This window comes from Macrotis lagotis, chromosome X, assembly GCF_037893015.1.
Source record: "Macrotis lagotis isolate mMagLag1 chromosome X, bilby.v1.9.chrom.fasta, whole genome shotgun sequence".
Taxonomy (NCBI): Eukaryota; Metazoa; Chordata; class Mammalia; order Peramelemorphia; family Peramelidae; genus Macrotis; species Macrotis lagotis.
In genome coordinates this window covers 425519849-425547629 of record NC_133666.1, presented here as the reverse complement: position 1 = coordinate 425547629, position 27781 = coordinate 425519849, and the positions used below count along the sequence as shown (strand labels likewise).

Genomic DNA, 27781 nt, shown 5'->3' with positions numbered 1-27781 from the left:
AAAAAGTCTAGTTTATGTTGAGGGAATGGGTGGTCAAGATTCCTGACAATCAGACTCTTTTGCTGCAGTTGATTGCCCAAGAATACTACCCAATAATCATTTAACTATAAAATTCAGAGAAGGATCTAGGATGTGCTGTTGAATTGTATTTTGTGTTTTCCTTTGTAGGTTGTGAGTTACATGTGAAAGCATTTCATCTGATGGAGGTGTTAAAGAGAGAGCCCATTTATGTATTTGAAGTGAATCAGTAAGTTTGATCCTTTAAATTAATAATGGCAATATGGTGATGATATAGCAGTCATCTGTTGTTTGGTTAATGGGAAGAAGGACATGTAGAAAATTTGTAAATTTCTTGTTTTTGCCTTGACACCCCAAGGAAAGAAGCTAGGATAAGCAAGGTTGGGCTGTCTCCATAAAGCAGACCAGGCTGATTCCCATACAGCAAGGCCACGGTGAAGAGTATCTGTGGGGGATGGGGCAGGCAGTGACCTCTGCTGCTAGCTCTCAGCCTCCTAGAAAAGGGCAGAAAATTCAAGTTCCTGTAAAATCAATAAGGCAAATGGCTAATTGCTCTCAGGAGAACTCTGATTTTTGTCTTAGGAACACACGAGATATAAATTGCAGGTGCTTTAGAAAGGGGGAGAAAAATCCCTTTCTCCAGCCAATGACAGAACAACTTAGGGTCTGTTCAGTTTTGTCTTTATGGTCCCAACGCTTAGCACAGTGCCTAAACATAGTAAATGCCTAATAATTCCCTGTTAGTTGATTGAATGATGAATGTTATGATGAGCACAGAGCCCTGACTACAAAAAGGGTTAAGGACTCACAGCAAGGAAAATGAATTAAATAAATGAAGCTGCAAATAATCTTGTATACCATGGGGGTGGGCAGACATCTAGTGTGGTTTGTGGGAAGAGGAATTAAATAGCTCTGCCCTATAACTGAAAGGAAAGGAAGGAATTTTTTATTTTATTTTATTTTTTCAGTTCTGTCTCTGCCATCAGAGATAGAACTTCTGTGAGATCAGGAACTCTTTTTGTTCTTCTTTCTAACCATAACACAAGCCTGGCTCATACAAAGTCATTAGTAAGTGCTTGTTGATTTAACTGCCAACCCTTTTCTAAACTATGAACCTAGATTTAGGACTGAAGAATCTGCCTATAATAGTTTCCACGAGGACTAGGTAGAGTTTTGGCTATACTGGATTAATATAATGAAGAGAGATTCGGAGAATCAATTTCAACTTTTAACTGACAATCATCATCTTTTTTTGTGAACTAAGGGTAAAAACCCAAAGTAATTGAAAATATTCTCACTCAGTTTGTTATCTGTCTTTATACCTGACATAACATCTCCTGCCCTATCATTCCTCTCTTCCGGGAATACAAGACTCTAAACCTTTTTTTTTTTTTATTAATCCTCTTAGTAGTTCCTTTAGAGTGGACTTTTGTCCACCATATCAATAAAGATAGCATCAGCTCCCTGTGATAGCTACTTAACTTCCAGAAGAGAAGGAATTTTGGGACTCTTTGGAAATTACTAAAAGATTCAATTGAATATATGGGCACCACTATAGAATGTTTAAGAAAATTACCAACTGTGTATGGTGACTGTCAAAGTTATAAATAATAGAGTAGGGCTTTGCCTGTGTGGCACTGAACAAAACAGAAGACAAGAGCAATAATACTTGAACAAGAATGAACAAAGGAGATCTAGCTAGACTCACAATATTCTGAGAGCACTGAGGGATAAAATATTGAAATACCTGAAAGACAAGAAAATATCACACTCATGGAAAATTCAAAATAGATTTTGAGGCAAAGAGTTGTCAATTCAAAAAATTAAGAATTACCAGCCTTTATGTCAACTTTCTACTCCCCCAAATATCTACATAGGAATAACCTACACACATATTAATCAACAATTAAAAACAAATGTTCAACCAAAGACAAGAGCTTTAAAGTCACACAAATTACTGAATGGTTTAGAGAATACCAGGTCCCATTCTACCTATAGCTTATTGACTATAAAAAGTATTTTATTTGATAAAGTAAAATGATTATGTAAAGACTGTCTTATGTCAATGCCTACTATATTCTAAAATCACATACGATTAATTGAATTACAAGGAATTACAAATTTACAAAAGTTATTTTGGTCCACAGTTATAGCATTATAAATAATATGTAAGTCATGGGCCTAAGGGCATTTGTTCTCAAGGACATCCAGTTTGTAGTCCAAATGGAAAAGGAATTCCCTATAAATGCTAAGAAAGATATTCTTGTTCACAGATGATGTGCTAATTGCATCAAATCTGAGAACTATCACTAGACCTCATAGAGGAAATTTATTATAATTTAAGAGCTTTTCCTAACTCTTCAGATGAGGAAAAAATGACAATAGGATAAAGAATTCTTTTTACTCAGAATATGTGAAGTTTGATGGCTCACTAATTAAATTGTTACATATATATATATATATATTTACATTCTTAGGTTTATGTTTTTATTTATGTTCATGTGTAAGCATACAAATATAAGTATATATATATATATATATATACACATATGCATAAATCTACCTATTTACACAAACACATATGTGTGGATACACACACATAGGTATAATGTATATAAAAACTTCAGATGGACCGTGAATTGTGCCCACAATTGACTAGGAGTAAGCATGAGGAAAATGGTCTAGATTGTACTTGGGGAATTTTGCAGTGCTTTATAGGACTCCAAGTTTCTCCCTGAAATAAAGAAAGACTCGTCTTACTCCCTATGCTGTTCCACCAATTCTACATATTTGTGAAACAAAGTATATAGAAGTCTCCTAAAAGTTAAAACTTCAGATCACCTAAAGGGCATAGAGAGGAAGCTGGGTATGAGTACAATGCAGCATGTTGTAAACAAAAAACTTTAGTGGAGAAATGGCAAAGGTGATATTATCAAAGAAAAATATGTCAAAAGAGGAGGTGAGGCAGTCACATTGAAAGAGTGAAGGAATATTAAGGGAGAGACTGTGCTCTCCATTGGTGGTGTATGCAATGTTAAAGATACAGAAGATAATCTCAGAATACAGACTAGTAGGATTCAATAGATAATTTAAAGAAGGATATGAGAAAAAAGTAATATAGGCTAGGAAGGTTTGACTGGGTCACAATCTGAATCATTGAAAGCAAGATCCACATCAATAAGATCACAACTCCAGATAAACCTCAAATATTGTTGTTGAATCATTTCAGTCATTTACAACTCTTTGTGATCCTATTTGGGAATTTCTTGGAAAGGACAAATGAACTCCAGTTCAGTTTATAGATGAGGAAAATGATACAAAGTTAAGTGAGGATAAATGACTTGTTTTGTGATTTATAACTAGTTTGAGTCTGAAGCCAGATTTGGCCTCAATCTTCCTGACTCCAGGTCTGACACTCTATCCATTGTGCCACCTACTTGCCCTAATTGAATTAAGTACTGAAGACAGAAACAAAAGTAGGTACCACAAGATAATTGCAAAAACAACACATGATCCCGTGATAATAATGATGATAGGTGAAAGATAGCATTAAGGTTTTTGAAAGCTTTATAAATATTATCTCAATTTAGTCTCATCACAATCCTAAAAGGTAAGTATTGTTTTTGTTCCTATTCAGCAAGAAAACTGAAGTAGATAGAGTTGAAGTGACTTGAATAGACACATAATTAATAGATGTCTGAGGCTTGATTTGAATTTAGATCTTCCTTCCAGTTCTGATGCTCTATCCACAGCATCACCTGATTGCCTGTAAGAAAACTATCAAGAGTGATAAAATTCTAAAGGAGCAAAATTTGTAGTTGAAGACTAAATGTAATAAAAATAAATTGGGAGGTAGCAAATAATCAGCAAAAATAAGAGGTTCAACAGTACAATTGCTTCAGGGAAGGAGAGCCTATAGGATAATAAATAATAGATAATAGAGGAAGAATTGCTCTGATCAACCTTTGCTTCTAGTTTTGGACTAGGAAAAAAATAACAAAATAAATCATTGAGAATTAATGACTGGAAAGGCAGCATCTATTCACCCTTAAAAAAAGTTTGTCACAGATGGAATCTGTAGATGTTATTACTGAATCACTATTTATGACCTCTACAAGATTATGGAGTGTAGGAAAGATGATATAGGACTAAAGGAACACAAATATCACAATTAATAAAAATATGAAGAATTGAATCAAAAACTATAAGACATTTTTTCATTTCAATTCCTGGCAAAATTTAGGATGTTTTTCAAGGAATGTGCATTGAATATTAAGAAGAGGAATGGTCAAAAAGCATCAGCATGTTTTCATCAAAAGTAGTTCAAGCCAGACTAACCTTTTTTCAATTACTGACAAGGTTAAAAGAAAAAACAGATGTGAGATATGCTGCAGATGTAGTAGATATAAGTATTTGACAAAAGTCTTCCATTCTATTCTGGTGAGAAGTATAGGGATAATATAGATGACAAGATAACTGAGATTCAGAACTGGCTGATGGATGAGAATCAAAGAAGAATCACAACAATTAAATGCCAACTTGGAAGATTACTAGTAGATTACCCTAAAGATTTGTCCTTGTCTGTTTCTGTATATTTTCCCATTTTTATAAATGACAAATTAAGCAGAGTTAGTTCAAAGCTAGGCAAGAGAGTTCATACAATGAACATTTATTAATAACTTGCTATATATTAGATATTGTTTTAAATTATAGAGATACAAATAATAAAAATGCAGATAATTCTCAAGGAATTTGCAATCTAATAGAAACAGCAATACATAAAAGGAAGGGGAAAAGTGGGAAGTGAGAGAAAATGCTAAGTGATATTTGGACTGGGAGTATGATGAAGAAAGGATGGAGTTGGAACCAAGCAGTTTCACCAACTGGTAGCAAATGAAGAGGAAGTGAGATATCAAGCCCTCTATAAAAAGAGGTCTTTGGAAAAGCTTGTTTTTCTCTGTCCTCCAATTAAAAATATTTTTTAAAAACTGAGGTTTTGACAATTTGTGAGAAACAGAGTTGAAGCAATCTCTGTAATGACGAATTTTCCTGGTGATGTATTTATCCTGCATGGAGTATGATGAAGACAATTGTGATGTTGAAACTAAATGGAACAGAGGGAGGCAAATGAAAAACTAGCATGTTGAACATTAAAGATATGATCTAAAATAGCTTAAGGAGAAAAGTAAACATTTATAAAGACCCCCCCCCACTGATTGTCAGACATTATGGTAGACTCTTTATAAGTATTATCTCCTTTACCTCACAACAGCCCCAAGGTAAATTATACACCTTTTTTTACATTTAAGGAAACTGAAGGATATAGAGGTTAAACGACTAATTCAGGGTCACACAGCTAGTAAGTATCTGAGGCTGTATTTGAACTTAGACTCCAAGGTCAGTGCTCCATCCACCATTCCATGTAGGTATCTCAATAAGGTAGAATGTAGAACGGAAATGAATAAATTAAATTTTTATTGGGATAAATGTAAAATGGTAGATTAAAAAATCAACTTTTAAAGTACATGAGGAGAAATATATAACTTCATCACAAATCATCTGAAAAAAGGTTTAGTGATTAGTGGATTACAAAGACAATGAAAGCATCTTTATATGGCAACCAAGAAAGCTAATGCAAGTTTTGATCACCTCAAGAGAGGCTTATTGCAAAGGTCAAAGTTCATTCATTCATTTATTATTTGCTCATTCATTTGTCTGCTTGTAGTAAATCAGGATTAAGTGATTTGCTTAGTATCATGTAGCTAGTAAGTGACTGAGGCCAAATTTGAGCTCTGGTGCTTCTGACTCCAGGGCAGGTGCTCTAGCCACTGCACTACTGATTTGTAAGAATATAACCCTACTATTCGGAATGAATCTGAAAAAAATTTTGTTCAGTATTTGCTATGTTAAGTATGTAGTATCTAGAATGCTGAAGGTCTTATATATAGTGCCATGTAATATAACATAATACTATATAAGAGAATCAAATGAAGAAACTCAGGATGTTTAAGCTCGAGAAGTGCCTTAGTAGCTAAAAGTGTCTGAAGGAATACAAAGGGAAAACCAGACAAGACATTTTTTGCTTTGCCCTAGAGTAGTACTCAGCACAATGAATAGAAGTCTCAAAGGGAAAGATTTAGGCTTGATATAAGGAAAAACTCCCTAATAATTAGTCATCATAAAGTGCAATGAGCTTCTCATGGGGTGGGAAAGGAGGTATTCATTGTGTCTCCTTTATTAGGGATATTTCAAGCCAAGAAAGACTTATCTTTGGGCAAGTTGTAGAAGAGATTATTGTTTAAGTCAAGGTTGAACTAGGTGACCTTCGAGTTCTCTTAGCCATGATCACAAGAAAGCTTCTTTAGACTGGTAGGATGAAAGATATTTCACTGAAAGAACAAAAAGTGGAGGTACATAGAAACAGCAAGTGGTAAGTGGAGAAGATGAACTATGCCTAGTCCCCAGTTTGTTTTTTTCCAGTGCTCATTCTGAGTACTAATTCAAGCTAGTGAAAAACACTTTAAGGTTTCCATGGTACTTCATTGTAAAAATTAAATAGGCTTTATGATTCAGTTATCTCTTGGAGAGTAAGATGGTGATTTTAACAGTTCACCCCCTTTGCAAGAGAAATAATATTAACCCAACAATGCAGGTGAGTTCCTCTCTTAAAAATCCTATTTGGTTAGGTAAACCTCAAAATGCAAAGTTCTAGACTTCCTTTTTAAAAAAAGTCTATTAGTTTTTCCAGAGTTTGCAATGCTTTTCACATAAATTACTCTATATAATTTGTTGCTTTATTTTATTTGGCAGAAAATTTATGATGGATGCTGATAGGCCTGAAATTCAGAAAAAAATATCAGTCTCTTATATTATGGACAAAATAGGAATTGAATCGACTGTCAAAATGACTCATAATTCCCATGAAGAAAAAGACTCCAATGCTGATATAAGTGTATATCAAATTAAAGTGTATACAGGTGATTTTAAAGGAGCAGGCACTAATGGCAAGGTCCACATCACCCTCTTTGGAAATCATACCACCTCTGAATCTTTTCTTCTCACTGAACCACTGGAGCAAACAAATCCTTTTGAAATAGGAAAGGTGAGGTTTGAAGTTTATGCTTTATGAAATTAAATTAACTACACTCAACTTCTTTAGTATTTTATAATGCAAAACACCTCAGTAAAGTGAACAATACTTAGGCCTGTTTCTTTTTCCACTTTTTTTCTTAGTAGAATGTAAACTTCTTATGGATAGACTTTCTTATTTTCCCTTTGTGTCTTATCCAGAATAGTGTATCACATATAGTAATTTTGCAAATTTTGTGAGTTGATTGTATTTAATTCAAAGCATTTTCTAAATGGTGATTTCATAATTTTAGGTTTTCTTTTAAATTAGAACACTGATAATTTGTATCTACTGCACAAAATTCCACTAAACTAATCTTGTACAGCCTTTAACATATCCCTGTGAAATATTTTATCTTTCCTAGGTCAGTAACATACCTGCATAAATAACTCTTCACATTTATTACTTTTGACTTCTTGTTATATTTAAAAAGAATCATATATGTACCTCTATTCTGATCCAGAGACTAATCATGTTACTGAGGTAACTCTAGAAAACATCTATTAAGTCAGAGAATCTGAAAGATGTGTCAGTCAAAAAGCATCCCCAATCTGTTATGTAAGGATCCATAGAATCATATATATTCAAAGTGTTTATGGATTTGTGTGTACTCTAGTACTTAGATAATGGGTGAATTTTTGTCACTTCACTTTAGCCTAGCATTTGTTTCTACGTTCATCTTTTGTGAATTCTCTCCTTTCATATTATAATCTTTTTGAAGGGCATGGATTACATTTAGGAACCAGCACAAGATAATTTATACCAAATGAGATATATAAAGTACTTTGTAAATTTTAAAGCATTTTATATAAATACTAGGAATCATCATCATCATCAACATCATTATCTAGATGATATAGTGACTTGGAGGTAGGAAGAGCTGGGTTCAAATATAGCCTTATACACTCACTAGTTGTGTGGCCATGAGCAAGTCACTTAAACTCTGTCTGACTCAATTTTCCCAAAAGCAAAATAGGGACAATCATAACATCCATAACTCAGAGTTGCCTTAAGAATAAAATCAGATAATATTTGTAAAGTGCTTACTGAGTATTTGATACATTAGTAGAAGTTATATAAGTGGTAGCTATCATCATCATCATTATCAGATATATTACTGCCTTTGGTACATAGTTTGACTTTTACAAAAGATTAACTTTATCTCTTCCCTCTTAGATTGCACTACATGTTGCTAATGCTCCTCTCAGCTTTCCCTGGGTCCTATAATCTATACACTTGGAGGCATCATACTTTATATCCTCTCTGACCCAAACTATTTCAGTTTTTAAACATTTTTTTCAATTACATGAAAAAACTATTTTTTATATTTAAAAAAATTGAGTTCCAGGCGGCTAGGTGGCGTAGTGGATAGAGCACTGGCCCTGGAGTCAGGAGTACCTGAGTTCAAATCCGGCCTCAAACACTTACTAATTACCTAGCTGTGTGGCCTTGGGCAAGCCACTTAACCCCATTTACTAGCAAAAACCTAAAAAAAAAAATGAGTTCCAAATTATCTCCTTCCTTTCTCTCCTTTCCCTTCCTGAGATGGCAAACAATTTGATTTCGGTTATTCATGTGCAGTCATGCAAAAATATCTTTCCATAGTAATCATGTTGTGAAAGAAAATGGAACAAAACAACATCAACAAAAACAAAATTAAAGGTTTTTTTTTTTTTTAAGTATGCTGCACAGCTCTTTTTTAGTGGCAGGGAGCTGGAGATTGAGGGTATGCCCAGTGGTTGGAGAATGACTGAACAAATTGTGGTATGTAATTGAGATGAAATGCTGTTCTGTTATGGGAAGTGATGAACAGGATGCTCCCAGTAAAAAACATAGATGGGCAAAAAAAAAAAGTATGCTTCAATCTACATTCAGATACCATAAATTCTTTCTCTGGAGGTGAAATTGCCTTGGATCATTGTATTGTCAAGAATAACTAAGTAGGGGGTGGCTAGGTGGCGCAGTGAAGAGAGCACCAGCCCTGGAATTGGGAGTACTTGAGTTCAAATCCGGACTCAGACATTTAATAATTACCTAGCTGTGTGGTCTTGGTTGCACAAGCCACTTAACCCCATTGCCTTGCAAAAACTAAAACAAACAAACAAACAAACAAAAAAACAAAAACAAACAAAAAAACAAGAATAACTAAGTCATTCAGAATTATTCATGTAACACTGTTACTGTATACAATATTCTCCTGGTTCTGCTCACTTCATTCTGCATCAGTTCATGTAAATCAAATTGTTTCTGTTTAAAGGAAAATACACATAAAATAGAATATTCACAATTAGTATTTAGGTCTTGCCCTGGTCATATAGACTTCTGGATATCTAGATCTATATTTAGACTAGACCTTTTTAATATAGATCTAGGTATATATGCTATATGTAGCATGGTATAGAAGAAAGAGCCATTGCATAAGAATCAGAGGACATAAATTGAAACCTTGACTCTTCATTCTGCCCTTTTTTCAGTAGGTAATGAGATGAAAATATTGGTTGCTTTTCATATAATCACTTATATTACAGTAAAAATTGAACCTGGCAGGGTTTGCACCATACCCTTTCTATTCAAATCAACTATTGTCATCTGGGGGGGGGGGTGCATCTAATAAGAAATGAACCAGGACAGAATGAAATCCCAGAAAACAGTCATCAAAAAGCATCAAAACAGTGTAGACTCCAAGTTCTTTATTTAAATAGCATTATGTATCTCCATTCATAAAATGAAGAAAATAGAATTCAGAACCTAAAATCAGGAGGCTCTGAGGCTGAATACTGTTGGCTTCAGCCACTAACTAGTTCTGTGACCCTGAGCAAGTCATTTAATCTCTCTCAGCATTAGTTTCATCATCTGTAATATGGAGAAAATAATAGTGCCTACATCTAATGGTATTTTTCATATATACATACAGACACATACATATACACATTATCTATTTATAAATTACCCTACTTTGTATTATTGACTAAATATTAAGCCCTAATGAACCCAATGAACTCCATCCCAAACACCCCTTTTCACTAAGCCACCAGGTTTATGGTTGACTCCATTAGATGTTTGCAACAGGAAAGATAAGTCAAATCCTGGAAAATTTTAGGGAAACAACTTAAGGAAGAAAAAGGTGCATAAGTTAGTGAAAATTCTTTTTTTTTAGAGAGAGCTAGGTTGTGCAGTGGATAGGGCATAAACCCTGGAGTCAGGAGGATCTGAGTTCAAATTTAACTGTAGACATTTAAAAATTAGCTATGTGACCTTGGGCAAGTCACTTAACCCCAATGTCTTGTAAAAATAAAAAAGAAATGGAAAAGAAAAAAGAAAGGTAATTTTTCTCTAATGGTGCATTATAAAAATGATCAGACAGTGAAAGAGAAGGCTAAGTCTAGGAACATGAGGTAACATAAAGGTAACAAGAAGAAATAAAAGTCAATAGGCTGATTGAGGCTTTGCTTTGAAGTATAGTCTCCTATTTATCTTTCTGTGAAGTTACAGATGTTCAGAAGAAATGTTATTAAGGAAAATTATGCTGTTTCTCATATTTCAAAAAATATCCTATATTTTAGTTTCAAACAGTAGTACAAAAGAATAAGAAATCACTATTCTGTTTTCATTATATTACTGTATTTAGTCAATTTTTGTATGGAAGATAACAATAATAAAAAGTGCATTTCTTTGTATGCCTGACCCCTTCCATTGTATAAAGCCACCATAATTCTTATATCCCCTTTGCAAGTTTAAGAAGTATCAAGTTAGGACTAGAAAAGTACATTTTTCCTGCTAAAAGGAAGGCATTTTATCAACTTAGAACATATACTGAAGGCAGTCATTAGTAACAATGTCATCCTGTATCCACCTGGTATTTTTCTGTTAATTGTATTTGCTGTAGTATCAAACTTGAGCAAACTAAACATTCTTGTTTCCATATGCTGATGTGTTGCATTTTAATTATCTCACCTCTTTTCTTTTTTTTAAAGGCTAATACATTCCAATTTAAAACAAAGAATTTAGGACACCTGGATCGAATCGAAATTGTGCATGATGGAAAAGGACTCAGTAAGTACCTGTGTTTCATTATTTTAACCAGTTTGGAAATGCTGCTCTATAGGTCTGTGGGTGATCTTTATATATAAAGATGATCCCACCGACTACATAGCTCTCTAAACACATGAGGATGGCTGGAACGACTAATGTGTTGCCTAGGCCTTTCCCCAGTGTGTATGTGTGAATGAAGCCTGCCCTTTAGCTAACAGCTGTAGATACTCTTTGCCAAGCTTGTTTCTATTTTTGATTCTGGATCTTCTACAAAGATGAGGGAGTAAAAGCATCACATCACTGACTGCTAGGTATAAGACTGGTCTGACTGTTTCCCTATTGCCCTGAATTTTACAGATATTCTAAATTATCTAGTGTTAGCTATCAACATGAATTTCTACCATTTATTTTTGTTTTTTTCCCCTCTTGGCTTATAGAATTTTATTATTTTTTCAATTACATGCCAAGATAATTTTTAGCATTCATTTTTATAAGATTTTCAGGTCCAAATTTTTCTCCTTCCCTTCCTCCCCTCTTTCTTCCTAAAATGGTAGGTAATATCATATAGGTTATAATGTTTGTGCTTCATTTTCTTTTTGAAGAAGACCACAAAATCAGGGAGGTGATGCCAAGACAAGCAGTGAATTGGATTTGAATGAAATGAGGGTGCTGTGCTAAGTCACCAGCCTCTCCTTCTCCAGAGCCATCTGAGTCCAGTGATCAGATATGAATCAGGACAAATGGAGATGTTCCTGGATGCAAGGCAATCAGCATTAAGTGACTTTTCTAAGGTCACACAACTAGTAAGAGTCAAGTATTTGAGGCTGGATTCAAACTCCTGTCCTCCTGACTCCAAGACTCAATCCATTGTGCCACCTAGTTGTCCATGGTACATGTGTTATCATGTAAAGTATATTTCCATATTAGTCACAATTCTGAAAAATAAAACAGGGCAAGACACAAAAATGAATTAATTAAGTGAAGAAAGTATGTCTTAATCATCATTCAGAATCCATCAGTTCTTTATCTGGATATGTATAGCATTTTCCTTTGTGAGTCCTTTGTACCTGTTTTTGATCAATTTGATGCTGAGAAGAGCTATTCATAGGTAATCATCATGTAATATTGCTGATACTGTGTGCAGTGGTTTCCTGGTCTGCTCATTTGACTTTGTATCAATTTGTATGTCTTTCCAGGTTTCTCTTAAAGCCACCCAATTTGGCTTCTCTTATTACATAATAGTATTCCATTACATTCATATACTACATAGGATGGGCATCCTCTTAATTTCAAATATTTTGCTACAACCAAAAGGGTTGCTACTTTTTGTACCTATAGGTTCTTTTCCCCTTTTTATTATCTCTTTGGGATACAGACCTAGGATTACTGGATCAAAGAGAACTCATAATTTTGGCTGATTTGAGGCATAGATCCAAATTCAGAATAATTGGATCAATTCATAACTCTACCAAAAATGTATTGATATCCCAGTTTTCCTCTATAAGCTCTCCAATATTTATCATTTTTCCTTTTTTTCATATTGCTCAATCTAAGGTGGTACCTTAGAATTGTTTGAATTTGAATCTTTTTAATCAAAAGTGATTTAGACATTTCTTTATATACCTATAGAAAATTTTGATTTTTTTTTCATCTGAAAACTGCCTATTCATATCCTTTGACTGTTTACCAATTGGGGAATGGCGTGTATTCTTTTAAATTTGACTTAAATTTTTGCCTTTATCAGAGATACTTCCTACAAAGAGTATTCTTTAGATTTCTGCTTTCCTTTTAATCTTTTGTTCATGCAAAAATTTTCATTTGATATAATCAAAATTATCTATTTTATATTTTGTTATGTTTTCTATCACTTGTTTGGGCATGAATTCTTCCCTTCCCCATAGATCTGATAGGTGAACTATTCCTTACTCTTCTAATTTGCTTAGAGTGTCATTCCTTATGTTTAAATCATGTGCCCACTTTGACTTTATCTAGTTAAACAGTGGGAAATGTTGGTCTTCATCTAGTTTGTACCCTGTTTTTAGTTTTGTCAGCAGATTTTGTCAGTCAAAGACTAGGGTCTTTGGATTCTTACAGACGCACTAATTTACTATGATAATCTATTACTATTGTCTTGTGTCCTTAATCTATTCAATTGATCCTCCATTCTATTTCTTTAACCAGTATCAGTTTTGATGTTAATGGTTTTATAATATATTTTTATATCTGCTTTTGCTAGACCACCGTCCATTGTATTTTTTTCATTGATTCCCAAGATGGTCTTAACATTTTGTTCTTTCAGATGAATTTTGTTGTTATTTTTTCTAGCTCTATCAAATAATTTTAGTAGTTTGGTATGGCAATGAACAAGTAAATTAAATTAGCTATCACTGAAATTTTTAAAAGGACTCAGCCAACCCAGAGCAATTGATAATTTTGCAGTCTGACTTTATTTATATGAAAAGTATTTTGTTTCTAGATTGGTCTTGGCAAGTAAACTCCCAAGTATTTCATATTATTTACAATTATTATTAATGAATTTCTCTTTCTTTTTCTTGCTGCTAGACTTTGTCATCTAAAAAAATGTGGATGATTTGTTCTATTTGTCTTATATATTTTTCAACTTTACTACAGTTAATTATTTCAAGAAGGTTTTTAGTTGATTCTCTAAAGTATACCAACATATCATTTGCAAAAGGTGATAAGTTTTGCTTCCTCATGGTGATAGTTTTGCTTCCTCATGGCTATTCTCATTTCTTCTATTTCTTGTTCTTCTTTTATTCCTATAGCTAACATTTATACTGCTTTATTGAATAATGGTGGTGATAATGGTCATCCTTGCTTCCCACCTGATCTTATTGGGAATGCTTCTAACTGATCCATGCTGCACATGAATGCTTGCTAATAGTTTTAGATAGATTTTGCTTATCATTTTAAGGAATGTTCCCTTTATTGCCATGCTTCTAATGTTTTGTTGTTTTTGTTGGTTTGTTTTTGTAAGACAATGTGGTTAAGTGACCTGCCCAAGGTCACACAGTCAGGTAATTATTAAGTGTTCAACTCTGGATTTGAACTCAGGTCTTCCTGACTCCAGGGCCAGTGGTCTATCTTACTATACCACCTAACTGCTCCACTCTCTAGTGTTTGGATTTTTTAAAAAAATAGGAATGGGTGCTGTGTTTTGTCAAAAGCTTTTTCTGCATTTATTGGGGTAATCATATGGTTTCTTTTGACTTTGTAATTTTGGTAATATTGAGCCAGTCTTACATGCCTGGTATAAATCCGATCTGTTAATGGCATATAAGCCTATTGATATATTGCTGTAATCTCATTCTTAGTATTTTTTTTCAATATTTTTGCATCAATATTCATTAGGGAAATTGGTCTATAATTTTTTTTCTGTTTTAGCTCTTTCTGATTTCGGTATTAGTATATATTTGTGTCAATTAAAAGGGGGGGGAAGTTTAGTAGCACACCTTATTAGCTTATTTTTCCAAACAGTTTATATAGTTTCAGGATTAATTGTACTTTAAATGTTTGGTAGAATTCACATGTGAACTCATCTGACTCAGGCTTTTTCTTTGGGAAGTCATTAATAGTCTGTTCATTTTTTTCTATGATGGGGTTATTTAGGTGTTCAATTTCCTGATCTGTTATTCTAGGTAATTTATATTTTTTGTAAATATTCATCAGTTTCACACAAATTGTCAGATTTATTGGCATATAATTGGGTAAAATATTTCCTAATGATTGCTTTCATTTCTTCACCATTGTTGATATTTCATCCTTTTCAATTTTTGATACTGGGTATTTGATTTTCTTCTTTATTTCTTAAAATAAATTAACAATGGTTTATATATCAATGTTTTTATTTCATAAAAGCAATTCACAGTTTTATGTATTAGCTCAATAATTTGGGTTTTAAATTCAATTTTATTAATCTCAGTTTTGATTTTTTCAAGATTTCCAATTTGGTGCTAAATTGAGAATTTTTTAATTTGTATTTTTTCTGTTTTTTGTAAGTTACATGAATTGAATGTTTTCTCTGTTTTATTGATGTAAGAAGTTAGTCAAATAAATTTTACTCTAAATAATACATCCCACAAATTTTGGAATGTTGTCCCATTGTTGTCATTCTTTGAAATTATTGTTTCTATGATTTGTTATTTGATCCACTTATTCTTAAGGATTAGATTATTTAGTTTCTAATTAACTTTTTTTAAGAAATGGGGTTAAGTGACTTGCCGAAAGTCACACAGCTAGAGAATTTTTAAGTGTCTGCAGTCACATTTGAACTCAGATCCTCCTTACTCCGGGGCGGGTGCTCTATCCACTGCACCACCTAGCTGCCCTTCTAATTAATTTTAATGTATCTTTCTACTCCCCTTTGTTGAATATGATATAAAAATAATACATTTAATATTTTTACCTTCTTAAATTTGATTTTGAGAGATATATGCCCTACCTAATTCATGGTTCATTTTTGCATAGGTGCCATGACAAAAAAGGTATGTTCCGTTCTGCCCCCTTTCAGTTTTCTCCAAAGATCTGTTATATCTGACTTTTCTAATATTCTATTCACTTTCTTAGGTTCTTTCTAATTTATTGTTTCTTGAATTTATCAAGTTCAGGATTTCTGCTACTTGAGCTTTACCAAGGATATTTTTAATGTGTCTGTAGAAGGTGACGTTATATGCTAATAATTTTGTTGCATTGTAAAAAGTGATTAAATACCTCTGAAGTAGTTCATAGGGAATAAATATAAAAATAGTAGCTAAATAATGATTTGCATTTGAATAATTTCTATTAGAACTCCACCAAAAAACTTAAAAAATAGATGACAACAACAGTGATGATGATAGTATCACTACTAGTTTAGTCAGACAATTAGTAAATATTAACTACTGTGGGCCAGGAGCTATACAGGTGCTAGAAATATGAGAAAAAAGAGGGGGAAATGATTAGTCCCTGCCATCGAGGACATCAAACTTTAAGGGGGGGGAAGTAAAAAATAAGCAGTTGTGTACAATCAAGGTTTATAAAGGATAAATAGAAGGCACTTGCATTAAGGGAGATGAGGAAAATCTTCTTGTAAATGGTTGATTTTTTCTGGGACTAGAAGGTCAGTAGAAAAAGATAAAGAAGAAGAAAAACATTCCAGGCCTAGGAGATAGCCAGTTAATATACCTAGAGTAAGGAAATAGAGTATACTGAGGGCAGAGCAGAAAGAAGGCTAATGGCAAATAGAATATAGAGCAAATGGAAGGAAAAGGGCTGTAAATTATAAAAAGATTGGTAAGATAGGGGTAGTAGAACCAGGTTGTGAAGATCCTTGAACATCAGAAAATTTTATATTGTCCTAGAGGTAATAGAAACGAACAGCTTTGTGTGTGTGGTGGTGGTGGTAGGGAGACAGAAAGACAGAGAAAAAGACAGACCAAGACAGAGAGAAGGAGGAAGGGGGGAGAGAGAGGGAGAGAGAGAGTGGGAGAAGGAGAGAGGGGGAGAGGGAGAGGTGGAGGAAGAGGGGGAGGGGAGGAGTGGGAGAGAGAGTATATGTGTGTGAATGAGAGAGACAGAAATAGAAAAACAGACAGAGAAAGAATGAGTGTGAGAGACAAAAAGAGACAGAGTAAGAATGTGTGTGGGAGAGAATGTGTGTATGTAAAAGACATAAGACAGAGAATGTATATGAGACAGAGAATCAGAAAAAATGGAAATAGAGAGAAAGAATGTATGTAAAAGACAGAGGATGTGTGTATGTGAGCGAGGGAGACAAAGAACACGTGTGTGAAACAGTCAGAAAGAGAATTTCTCTGCTTGTTTGTGTGTGTGTGTGTGTGTGTGTGTGTGTGTGTGTGTGTGAAATTATCAACCCTAAACTTAAAGGTCATTGGCAACTGAGTAGAGAATGAACTAGAATCCAGAGACTTGAGGCAGGCAGATCAATTAGTATCAAGCTGTAGTGACATGTTTTGTTTTTTTCATTTCCCTTTAGTTCTGATTCTTCTTTCATAACATGACTAATATGGAAATATGTTAAGCACGATTATACATGAATACTGTCATGGGCAGGGAAAAGGAAGGAAGGGAAGTAGACAATGTGGAACGCAAAAGCTTACAAAAATATAAATACATATCTTTTGTATGTAATTGGAAAAAATAAAATAAATATATTAAAAACAAAATTAGTCAATGAGAGAGAAAGTGAGGGTCTGCACATGGGGTGAGAACTATGGCAAAGGTGAAATTGATAATGTGGTGAAACTACTTACAAGATGAAAAAAATAGATGAAGAGGCAAAACTTTTGGAAAGATAGTAAAGTGGCACTCCTTCCTTTTTTTGGTGCCAAAAGAAAGCAAGATATCCCAGAACTAATTATAGATACTAATATCCTTATTGCATTGAAATACTTTAATGTAGACTGCACTATCCACTGAAGTGGTCATATCTTTAGTGCTCATGATTGGGGGAAGAAATGAGTTGGGTTTTTTTTTAATTATTGTCCAGTACTTTTAATAATAAAATTAGAAGCAGATCACATCTTTCCAATTTTAGGTAAGCTAATGAGATGCTGCCAACTCCAAGTTACACAACAATGTGTTGCCAGCCGATGTACTGAATCCATAGAAAATAATTTCATATTGAGAAGATTAAAAGAATTGAGATAAAATTGAGGTATTATTGAAGACCAAAGAAGGAAAGGTTGCAGATTTTAAAACTCTGAAAATATTAATATATAAAAACTTCAGAAAGAACTAGTGTCTCAAATGATGTTGAAATAATATACTTAGAATGGAATTCCAAAAATCTGTCTACTTTGATAGCATGAATCCAACTAATGGACCAATTAAATGAAAATATAATAAGTCAATAGCTAGCAAATTCTAAGTAGGAATTCTTATCTTTGGGGGAGTCAGAGACTTCTTTGGCAGTTTGGTGAATCCATGTGAATCTTCTCAGACTAGATCTTTAAAGTATTTTTAAATCATAAAGTAAAAATACATGGGATTATTATAAACATTAATTAAATTAAAATAGTTATTTTTTAAAGTTCATAGATCTAAAATTAAGAACTCTTGTCTATAATCATTATAGATGAATACTTTCTCAACTGGTATTAAACAGAAAGTTTAAATACAACTCAATGACTGTTGACAGCAGTATGAGGTGGTCATTCCCATGTAATTACTACAGGGGAAAGGTTGAGATTTCAGAGTATAACTCTAAGGACAGGTATCCTTCCATCTCAGCAAAAAATTATCTGAAAGAGCTATTGAAGATATTTCCAAATTACTTTGCCTACACTTCTGCTATTTTCAATGAGCCTAAAAAAAGGTTACATCCTATTCTTTTTAGAATTACATAAAGCAGTTATTATATTCAACTGTGCAACAGCTTGTAGAACAGCAACAGCAACAGCAATAACAGCAACAAAACATATAGTAGCAGAATATCAGCTATTCCCAGGGAAATTTTTTAAACTTTTAAAATATTTATTTTAATATATATGCAACTTATTCCTGCTATTAACCTTTTCACCCACTGAACAATGACACCACCACCACCAACAAAATTAAAATCCTAATCATACACTATGTCATACCAAAAAGCCTTAAATTTCCACATTGACTATATCCTAAAAATATATTTCTTCATTTTTTGCTTCTTTACTTTTCTGGAAGAGATTAGCCATCTATTTCATCCTAGTCCTCTGGACTTAGGTTTACCATGTCTTTGAGATTTGAGATCTAAAGTTTATCAAAGTTGTTTTTCTCCACAATATTGTTGCATTTGTATGTATTAGTTTCCTGGTTCTATTCACTTCATTTTCTATTATTTTATAAATATCTTTTACTTTCCTCTGAACACTGCCCCTTTAATTGCTTATTTTGGAACAGTGGTATTCCATTACATTCATAAGCCACTATTTCTTGAGTCATAGCTTCCAATTTTTTGATAATATGAAAGTAGTTGTTAAAAACATGTTTATATACATAAGTTCTTATGTCTTAAAAAAACTCTTTAGATTATAGCATAGTAGTGGTGGTGGTGGTGGTGGTGGTGGTGGTGGTAGTAGTAGTAATATAGCTGGGTCAAAGGATACACATAATAACTTTTTAGTCATAGTTCTAAATTTGTTTTGTGGAATTGATAGAACAGTTCACAGCTCCACCAACAGTGCATGCACAGTCTTCCTGATTTCTTAGAGGGATGTTTAGCCAATGTTTGTCATTTTCCTCTTTTATCAAGCTGATGAGATCCAGGAAGAACCTCAAAGTCACTTTAATTTTCATGTCTGCCCAAGAATTTGTCTATCCAATCTTCATTGAAAAGGATGAAAAGAACAAGATTATTCAAGAAGCATTTACTAAATAGTTTATATATATATATATATATATATATATATATATATATATATATATATATATATATATATCAGGTACGATGCTGAAACTAAGGATATAGAAATAGCAACAACAAAAATCAATTGTAAAAATTGAAATGCCCCTCCTGAAAATAAAAATTAAAATGTAACTCAGTATGACATGTTTGTGAAGAGAACTACCTAGAAACTCCACTGAAATATCAGTGAAAGTTCCCTGAATAAACTTATGCATTTAACTTTGATCTTTCTTAATATGGGACAAAATTCAATTAAAAAGTATGTTGATATGTCTTTGAGTGATGGAAAAAAATTTCCCTTAAATTTCAAAATTTGGATTTAATAATGCAAATAGGATTTCTCTTCTATCAAGTAGACTCTCGTGATTATTTGCTTAATTTGCTTATTTTTCAAAGGGAAAAATGCAGATTTACTGAAATACAGAAATGTGTTTAAAGTTGATTTTATTTAAAAAGGGAATTTCATTCACTTTTATTCAGAAAAACTTCAAGAATTTAGCATAATAAAATGTTAAAGGTAGAAAGGATTCTAAAAAGTCAGCAAATCTAAACCCTCATTTTACAGATGATGAAACCAAAGTTTAGAGGAATTAAATTTTTATGTAAGGTTCTACAAGATGTCTCCAATATAACCAAACTTTGACTATAAGTGTTCAGAATGTAGTCTTTCTGCAATATTACTTAAATTGAAATATAAATTTCAAATCAATAATTCAATAAGGTCTAAATTTCCAAAATCTGAAATTAGAACAAATATCTTCTTCTTTTGATTAAAAAAAGATATAAATTTTCATGGATTTTGAGAAACATTCTCAGCTTATTGAAATTTGTAATAAAATAAATGAATCAATGCAACATACTATCTTAGAAGTTTGATCGTTCTTTAGGAGTTTACTAATTGAAACTTTCTTGGCTTTGAGAAAAATAGTCTTCATTATGATTCCTGAGCCTCTCTTGCTTTAGCAGAGAAGAAAGATGCAGATTTTAGCAACAAACTGCTTTCTTAAATAGAATTTCACCTGCTAAAAAGAAACAATATCACATTTTCATAATGTGCCCTGTATTGTTTCATATTCTTCATTTGATGTAATTCACACCATAGAGTATGTTCAAAATGCCTTAAAATTGAATACAAACTCAACTTTTTATATTTGTTTTAAGAATTGGCCCCATGATAAGAAAAATGCTTTTGAAAAGGATTTGAGACTCTTCGCTTCAGTGTTATTGGACTTGATATTGTGAAGATTGACAATAGTAAATCATGAATTAAACTTTTCAGCAACAACAGTTTAAAGGGGAGGGGCATTTGTATCTACAGGAGATATGAAATATATTAAGCTACTTTCTCATTTGAGATTTTTTTCCCCCATAGCCAATGGTTGGTTTCTAGAAAAAGTGAAAATCATAGATCTGTCTACAAAGGAAAAATACTACTTCCAATGTAATCGGTATGTATGTTTCTTTGTTTGTATATGCGTTTAGGAATATTATTATGTTCTCATTATGTATGGATTAATAACCAGAATATGTCATCTATAATACATACATATGTTCATATTCAAATATATTTAATACATAGCCGTTGAAGTGTCTCACGTCTCACCTTTTTGGCAGGTGACTTCAGAACAAAAATAACTACTATTCCTGGAATTCTGAGAGTTTGGGGCTTTTTTTAAGAAAGCCCCTGTTTTTTAGTCTTGAATTTTAGCTTGCTAATTTCAGTCAGCATTTACTATCTTCCCAATATCATCAACAACTAATTAATATTAATTAGCCTTTTCAAAATAATATTTACTGAGAAAGCACAGCTTCATCAGAAAACTGGAGCTTGCTATACTCCACTATTTTAGTGTGTAGGGAGAATAACCCAATACTTCAAGTAATAACTGCCACCTATTTGCTCCCAATTCACTTATGGATATGACTGGTATATAGATGAGACATTTCCTTTCTTTGGAAATGTGGTGTTGGTCTTAATTTTGGCTATCAGGCTATCAGTTCATTGCTGGGTGAGGTCAAGTATTTTTCTCCTCATGGTTGACTTTTTACTAGACTTTACTACAAAGATTTCTGGAAGACTTGTTTGGACTCCAGTGGCTAATTCTAGTTTCCTCAAATCTTTTGAAGCTTACAGTGTTGCATAATTTGTTCTGTTTCTGTCTTGGATACTCATTCACCTGGGATCAGGAAAGAGTACATGGAAAAGAGATTGAAATAGAGGCAGCACCCTGCATTAATGGGCTCATGACAACTGAATAAAGAGAATAGAAAACTAGCTACAACATACCTGATTCAGTCAATACTACCACTCTATTCCCCACCTGAAGGCTTTGAAGTGTTGCTTCTTCCTCATGTGAGAGCAACATGGAAAAAGGGTTTTTCTTTACTTAAGTTTTTTGAGTGTTTTTTTTTTTTAAATATAGATGCTCAGTTCTGGCTTGGAACTGAGGTCTTTGTTACAGAAGGGCTGTCTACATCTCTAATTTCTGAAGCAAACTCACTATGCCTCCAAATGGCCATGAAGCATATGGACCACATTGTCTATATCCCCAAAGACTTGACCTTCATTAACCAATCCTATATTCACACATATACATGCACATACATATATTTATGTGTACAAAGATGATGATATACATATATATGATATATATAGCAATAATATATCTATATATCAATATGCATGTCTACACATATACATGTATAGACATATGTCCATAGGTGAGTATGTTTGGCTTGTGCTCTGTATTACAATACTGACATCTCTATAGCTTGAGGTTTTTTAAGCCTTCTTATAATCTAGACTACAGGAGTTTTTTTATTTCAGGGTATAAATAGTCAAATGAGAAAACTATTTATTTTAAAAGGCAAAAGAGGCAGCTATCCAAGATTTTCTGGAGCCCAGAGGAACCAACTCATTTTTCTCATCTTTTCTCCTCATTGTTGATGCCTCTCAGAGAAAATGACTTCCTACATTTCCTACTCATTTCTTTCTACCACCACCACCAAGAGTGCATATGGTTTGACTATCAGAAAGAGAGTACTGTGCCCACTCAAAGAGGGAGAAGGAATTTTGACTAAAGCCTTTTGTCATGCTCTCTGCTCCACAAACAAAGTAAGGTGGTTCTTCTGAGAAGGTATTGGCTTCCAACCAAGCCTGCTCATTAGTGACTTGAGAACTCATATGAAATCATATCTGGAAATCCCTTGCTCAGGATAAAGCAGGACCTTAATAACCATGGAGCTAATAAGCAGTGACCTGAGGAGATATTGAGAGTTCTCATTAGTCCACCAAGATTTTAATGTCTTTGCCAAGGATTACCTAAGGAGGTGATAAGTGCTAACCTATTTTCTAAAATATGGAGATGAGTAAAAAGAAAGGAAGGAAAACAAAGGAGAAAAATGTGAGTAGGGCAAAATGAAGGAGGTGGGGAAATAAGTGAAAATTCAAAACTTAATGTTTTGAAAAAATGAATTTTATTTAACTTAGTTTTATTGCATTTAATATATCTGAAATATTGTTTAAATTAAATATTATATATTGTTTAATATATTATTTTAAAGTACACATATATGTTTATACACACACATATATATTTCATGAAATACCGTACAAAATAGCCTTTTTTACACAGTTCAGTTAAAATCAACCCAATTTTTATGATCACCTCCAATATGTGGGTGGTATGCTAGATCCTGAGATCTAAAGATACAAAGGAGTCATCTAAGGACTGCCTTCCAGAAGCTTAGAATCACCCAACCATCCCCTGAAGCCCTGTGAAAAAGGAAATTGCCCCAATGTGTATGTAGCCGATTTGAGTAAATTGAGTATACTAACGAGATCCTTTTTTATTTACAGCTGGAAGCATTATATGTTAATAATTTGTAAAAAGCATCTCTTCCTTGGGCCTTAAAGACCTATTTCTTTTTTTTTCCTTTCTTTTTTTTTTTAGATTTTTCAAGGCAATGGGGTTAAGTGACTTGCCCAAGGCCACACAGCTAGGTCATTATTAAGTGTCTGAGGTTGGATTTGAACCCAGGTACTCCTGACTCCAAGGCCAGTGATCTATCCACTGTGCCACCTAGCCTCCCCTAAGGATCTATTTCAATGCAGTAAAATTTAGATGCTTTAATTGATAGATAGAGAGGCAGCATGGCCTAGTGAACTGAAGGTAAGTTTTAGAATAAAGAAGACTGAGTTCAAATCCCTGCTGATACATACAGATGTTCTGTAGCTATCTCAAACATATATCTAAAACAGAATTTTTAAAAAAGTTCCTATGAGTCAATTTTCTCTGTTATATAATTTCTTTCTAATACACCACTAGCAGGCAGTTTGCCAAGGCCATAAGTTGCAAAAGATGTAGTGATCTACCTTGATAAAGGGAGCCTCCTTGTTGAGAATCCCTGATACCAATGAAATAATAAATACTTGCCTTGAATTCTTTGATCACAGAGAGGTATGAAAAAGAAGCGGAAAAATAGCAAATGTCCTTGCTATTCTGTGGTGGTACAGAAAGATGCAGATAATTATCACACAATTTGTCTTTAGAAAGCATGTGTTTAAGTGTCTGTAATGTGCCAAGAATTATGCAATGATGAAACTAAAACATTCCATTGGGCCAGGGGTGTGGGGTGTGATAAAGACTACATATACATGTCTATTCAAAAGATAAGTCAACAAATAAAGGTAATGGAGTACAATAGTAGCCATAGGACCTTATGTTGAATGGGACCTTTGTGTTTTGAAGGGGAAAAAGGGGCTTAAAGCATAGATCAGGAGGAAAAGTATTACAGAACAAGGATTGTAAAGTCACACAGATGGGAAGCAGAAGAAAGGAAAAAAATCAGTCTGGCTGGGTTGCAGAGTATAGGAAGGAGAGTTCATATATATATATATATATATAGATATAGATATAGATATAGATATAGATATAGATATAGATAGATAGATAGATAGATATGTTGAAAATGATAGGTTATGAAGGAGTCTCAAATTTTGACAAAGAAGTTTTTAGTTGATTACCAAAACAATAGGAAACCATGTGAGTTGTAGGGAGAGTACAATGGTCAAAGTTTTCTTTAATAAGGTGTCATTAGCAGCTGTTTAAAAGATGGATTGGAGAGGAGATGAATTTAGATAACTCACAAGGCTATTTCAGAACTTCTGAGCAAAGACTAGTAATGGTTTGACATGGAGTAGTAGCTATATAAGAAGAAAATAAGGGACTGAAGAGAGATATTGTAGATGTATAAAAGATGATATTAGAAAACACAGAATTTAAGTGACAGTGAGGAGTGGAAGATAACTTACCATTGTGAGGGGAAGGCTAGTGATGTATTAGAAAAAAATGAGAAAACAAAGAAAATTGACTTGTAGAATTTTTTTTAATTCTGTTTTGGGTATAATATGTTTGTGATAGCAACATTACATCTAATGTGGAATTTCTAATAAGCAGGTAAAGATGAAATACTAGAGATTTAGGAAATAGCTTAGAGCAAATTTTAGAGATTATAATTAAATCCAAAGAAGTCAATGAGATAACCAAGAATGTGGAGAAAGAGAAGAGTTTTTGATTTAGCACTGTTAGGTTTGACAGGTAAGAGAAGAGCTCAGAGAGGTCTCATAAAAATAGAAAGGGAAGAGTGTAGGCAGGTGTAAAATAGAATGGTCAAACTTTTTTCAGCATTCTTGTGGGTATGAAGTGAACTTTATAACTAGTAAACAAATAGTGAACATAAAGTTTGAGTCTTATTATAAAGACAGGGAATTAAAAGATGAAGTGTAGAAGTTGTAGAGTCTTGATGTCAGCCAAAATCTTCCTAGGAAGCACAACTATTCCAAAATTGGAAAAGTTTGCTTTGGGTTAACATCATATATTTCACCAAAGGTCTACAAGAGAAAGCAGAAAGACTACCCATTGCATGTCAAAGAGGGGATTTACATTCAGGCATAGGTTGGTCTTGCTGGCCTCTGAAGTCCTTTCCAACTTTGAGATTCAATGATTCTGAGAAAGTAATGAATAAGAAAATTCTTGGGTGCATCTTTTGATCTTCTATTACACTGCAATGCATTTCTGGAAAAAGCATTCTCAGTTGTGTCATCCAGAAGATGGAGGTTTGCATAAGTCATTTTGAAGATGTTTATTACAAACAAAAGAATCTATTTAAAGAGAAGATAAAGAGGATAAGAAATGTGGTATGAATACTTCAATTAATAGACTGAAAAGGGAGAGATATGTGAAACTGAGAAAACTCAAAACTTCTTGTATCTTGTTACAACTTAACTCACAACTTCTTCTCTCAATTTGGTTTATTAACTTTCTCTACTTTTAAGTGATCCTATGTCATTCTTTACTGCTTCTTTGTGTCCCTCTTGGTTCAGGATTGTTTATAGATGCTAAAGTATAGGTGTTAAGTGCCTTATTAACACTTTTACTCTCACTGGGAACTATATGACCCCAAGTATCTCCCTCAATTTTTCCTTAGTCTTTTCCTGCCATATGCTCTAAATCTGGTTTGTCTGATAGCTATGAATCTTTTAAAGGGGAGAAATAAACTTTGTACCAGTTGTAAGGGTGGGCACTTCAGCTAGAGTAGGATGGAGTTGGTAGAAAGGCAACAACTCTTGCAAGAGCCCAAACCTTATTTCTTCCATTAATCTGAAACAAGCAAATAGATTAAAAGATAGTTTTAGGAATATAAAGTCCAAAATTTACTCTCTTGTGTCCCTTGCTACTTACTTAGAAAATAGCTATTGTTTATTATTTGGGTTTTTTGTTGTCTTGTTTTTTTTTTTTTTTTGGCAAGGCAATGGGGTTAAAGTGATTTGTCCAAAGTCACACAGCTAGGTTATTATCAAGATGTGGGCAGATCAGACTTGAACTAAGGTCAAATTTGCACTCAGGTCCTCCTGACTCCAGGGCTGGTACTCCATCTGCACTGCGCCACCTAGCTGTTCCTATTGTTTATTATTGTTAAAAAAAAAATGCTGCTGCAGTTGCTGCTACAACTACTACAATGTAACCAACAATCTGAATTATTACAATTAAAATAATTTATTGTCAATCTTGTACTATTGAACATTATAGACAATGTGAGAATTGAGTTCTAAACAATTTATATGTTGACTACTAAATCCATTTGAGGTACATATTTATTGGGCCAATCTCATTTTTGTTTTCTTTTTCTCCAAATCCAGGTGGCTTACTGAAGATGAGCATGATGGACTCACTGCTGTAAAACTCTACCCATGAATCTGTTTTTTTTTCTGCATTTATCTTAAATATGTTTCTTTTCTTAAAATTCCCATCAGAATTTTCATATACATACATATATATATATATATATATATATATATATATATATATATATTTTACAAGGGCTCTATATTATAGATGAATGTCAAAATAAAAACAGCTAGGATTTAATATCACAATAGTATTTAATGTTTGTTGAATGTGTAATTCTTTCTATGGGAAATGTTAAATAGTTGAGTTGGACTGGAACAATCTGTAAATAAACAGACTTAAAACATAACAGTAACTCTGTCCATGTATGGCAAATACATTCAAGCAGATCAGTCAGTTAACCCTTCCCAAGATATATTTTTTTTCTATTAAGTACTGATTGTACTCATAGTCTTTAGCAAAATAAATTGGTGAAAACAAACATACTGTGACATATCTGTCCTTCTAAAAAGTTTGCTCTAAATCCATTCATTGCAAGGCACAGATAATAACAATAAAATCAATCAGTATAAAATGCTTTAACTTTTGCAAAATGTCTCATATATACCATCTCAAAGTTGACAAAACAGACTGTGACTTCCCTAAGTTCATATAGCTAGTAAATATCTGAGGCTAGATTTGAACTCAAGTCTTCCCAACTTCAAGCTAATACTGTTGCCTCTGTGTTAGCAAAACAAAAGAGAAAAGTATTAAACTCCATTAAATTCCAGTTCCCTAGTGCTCCCAGCAGGCTTTTTCCCTTCATCTCTAATGCTCTGCTTAGAGGCATGAATCTTTAGAGCTGTAAGGGACCATTGCAGATCAATCAGTATTTACCAGTAACATAGGTGTGGGAATTGGTGCTCTCAGAAGTTAAATGATAGAGTAAATAAATGATCTGGCCTAGATCTTAGAATTTCTAACTATTAATCCAGTGTACCATGTTGCTTCCTAATATACATTATTATT

The 27781-nt window shown here is 33.3% G+C and overlaps 1 protein-coding gene across 4 annotated transcripts in view; it reads left to right on the top strand.

The window, feature by feature from the left end:
- The window catches only part of LOC141497715 (lipoxygenase homology domain-containing protein 1-like), a 710463-nt gene extending 683576 nt beyond the window's left edge, over positions 1 to 26887 (top strand). For all 4 annotated transcript variants that reach the window (XM_074200482.1, XM_074200484.1, XM_074200481.1 and 1 more), the window contains 5 exons: positions 169 to 247; positions 6829 to 7120; positions 11122 to 11200; positions 20956 to 21031; positions 26785 to 26887. In XM_074200482.1, coding sequence (XP_074056583.1) covers positions 169 to 247; positions 6829 to 7120; positions 11122 to 11200; positions 20956 to 21031; positions 26785 to 26839 — 581 coding nt within the window. In that variant the 3' untranslated portion in view covers positions 26840 to 26887. The remainder of the gene's footprint in view (positions 1 to 168; positions 248 to 6828; positions 7121 to 11121; positions 11201 to 20955; positions 21032 to 26784) is intronic.
- Positions 26888 to 27781: the final 894 nt, after the last annotated feature.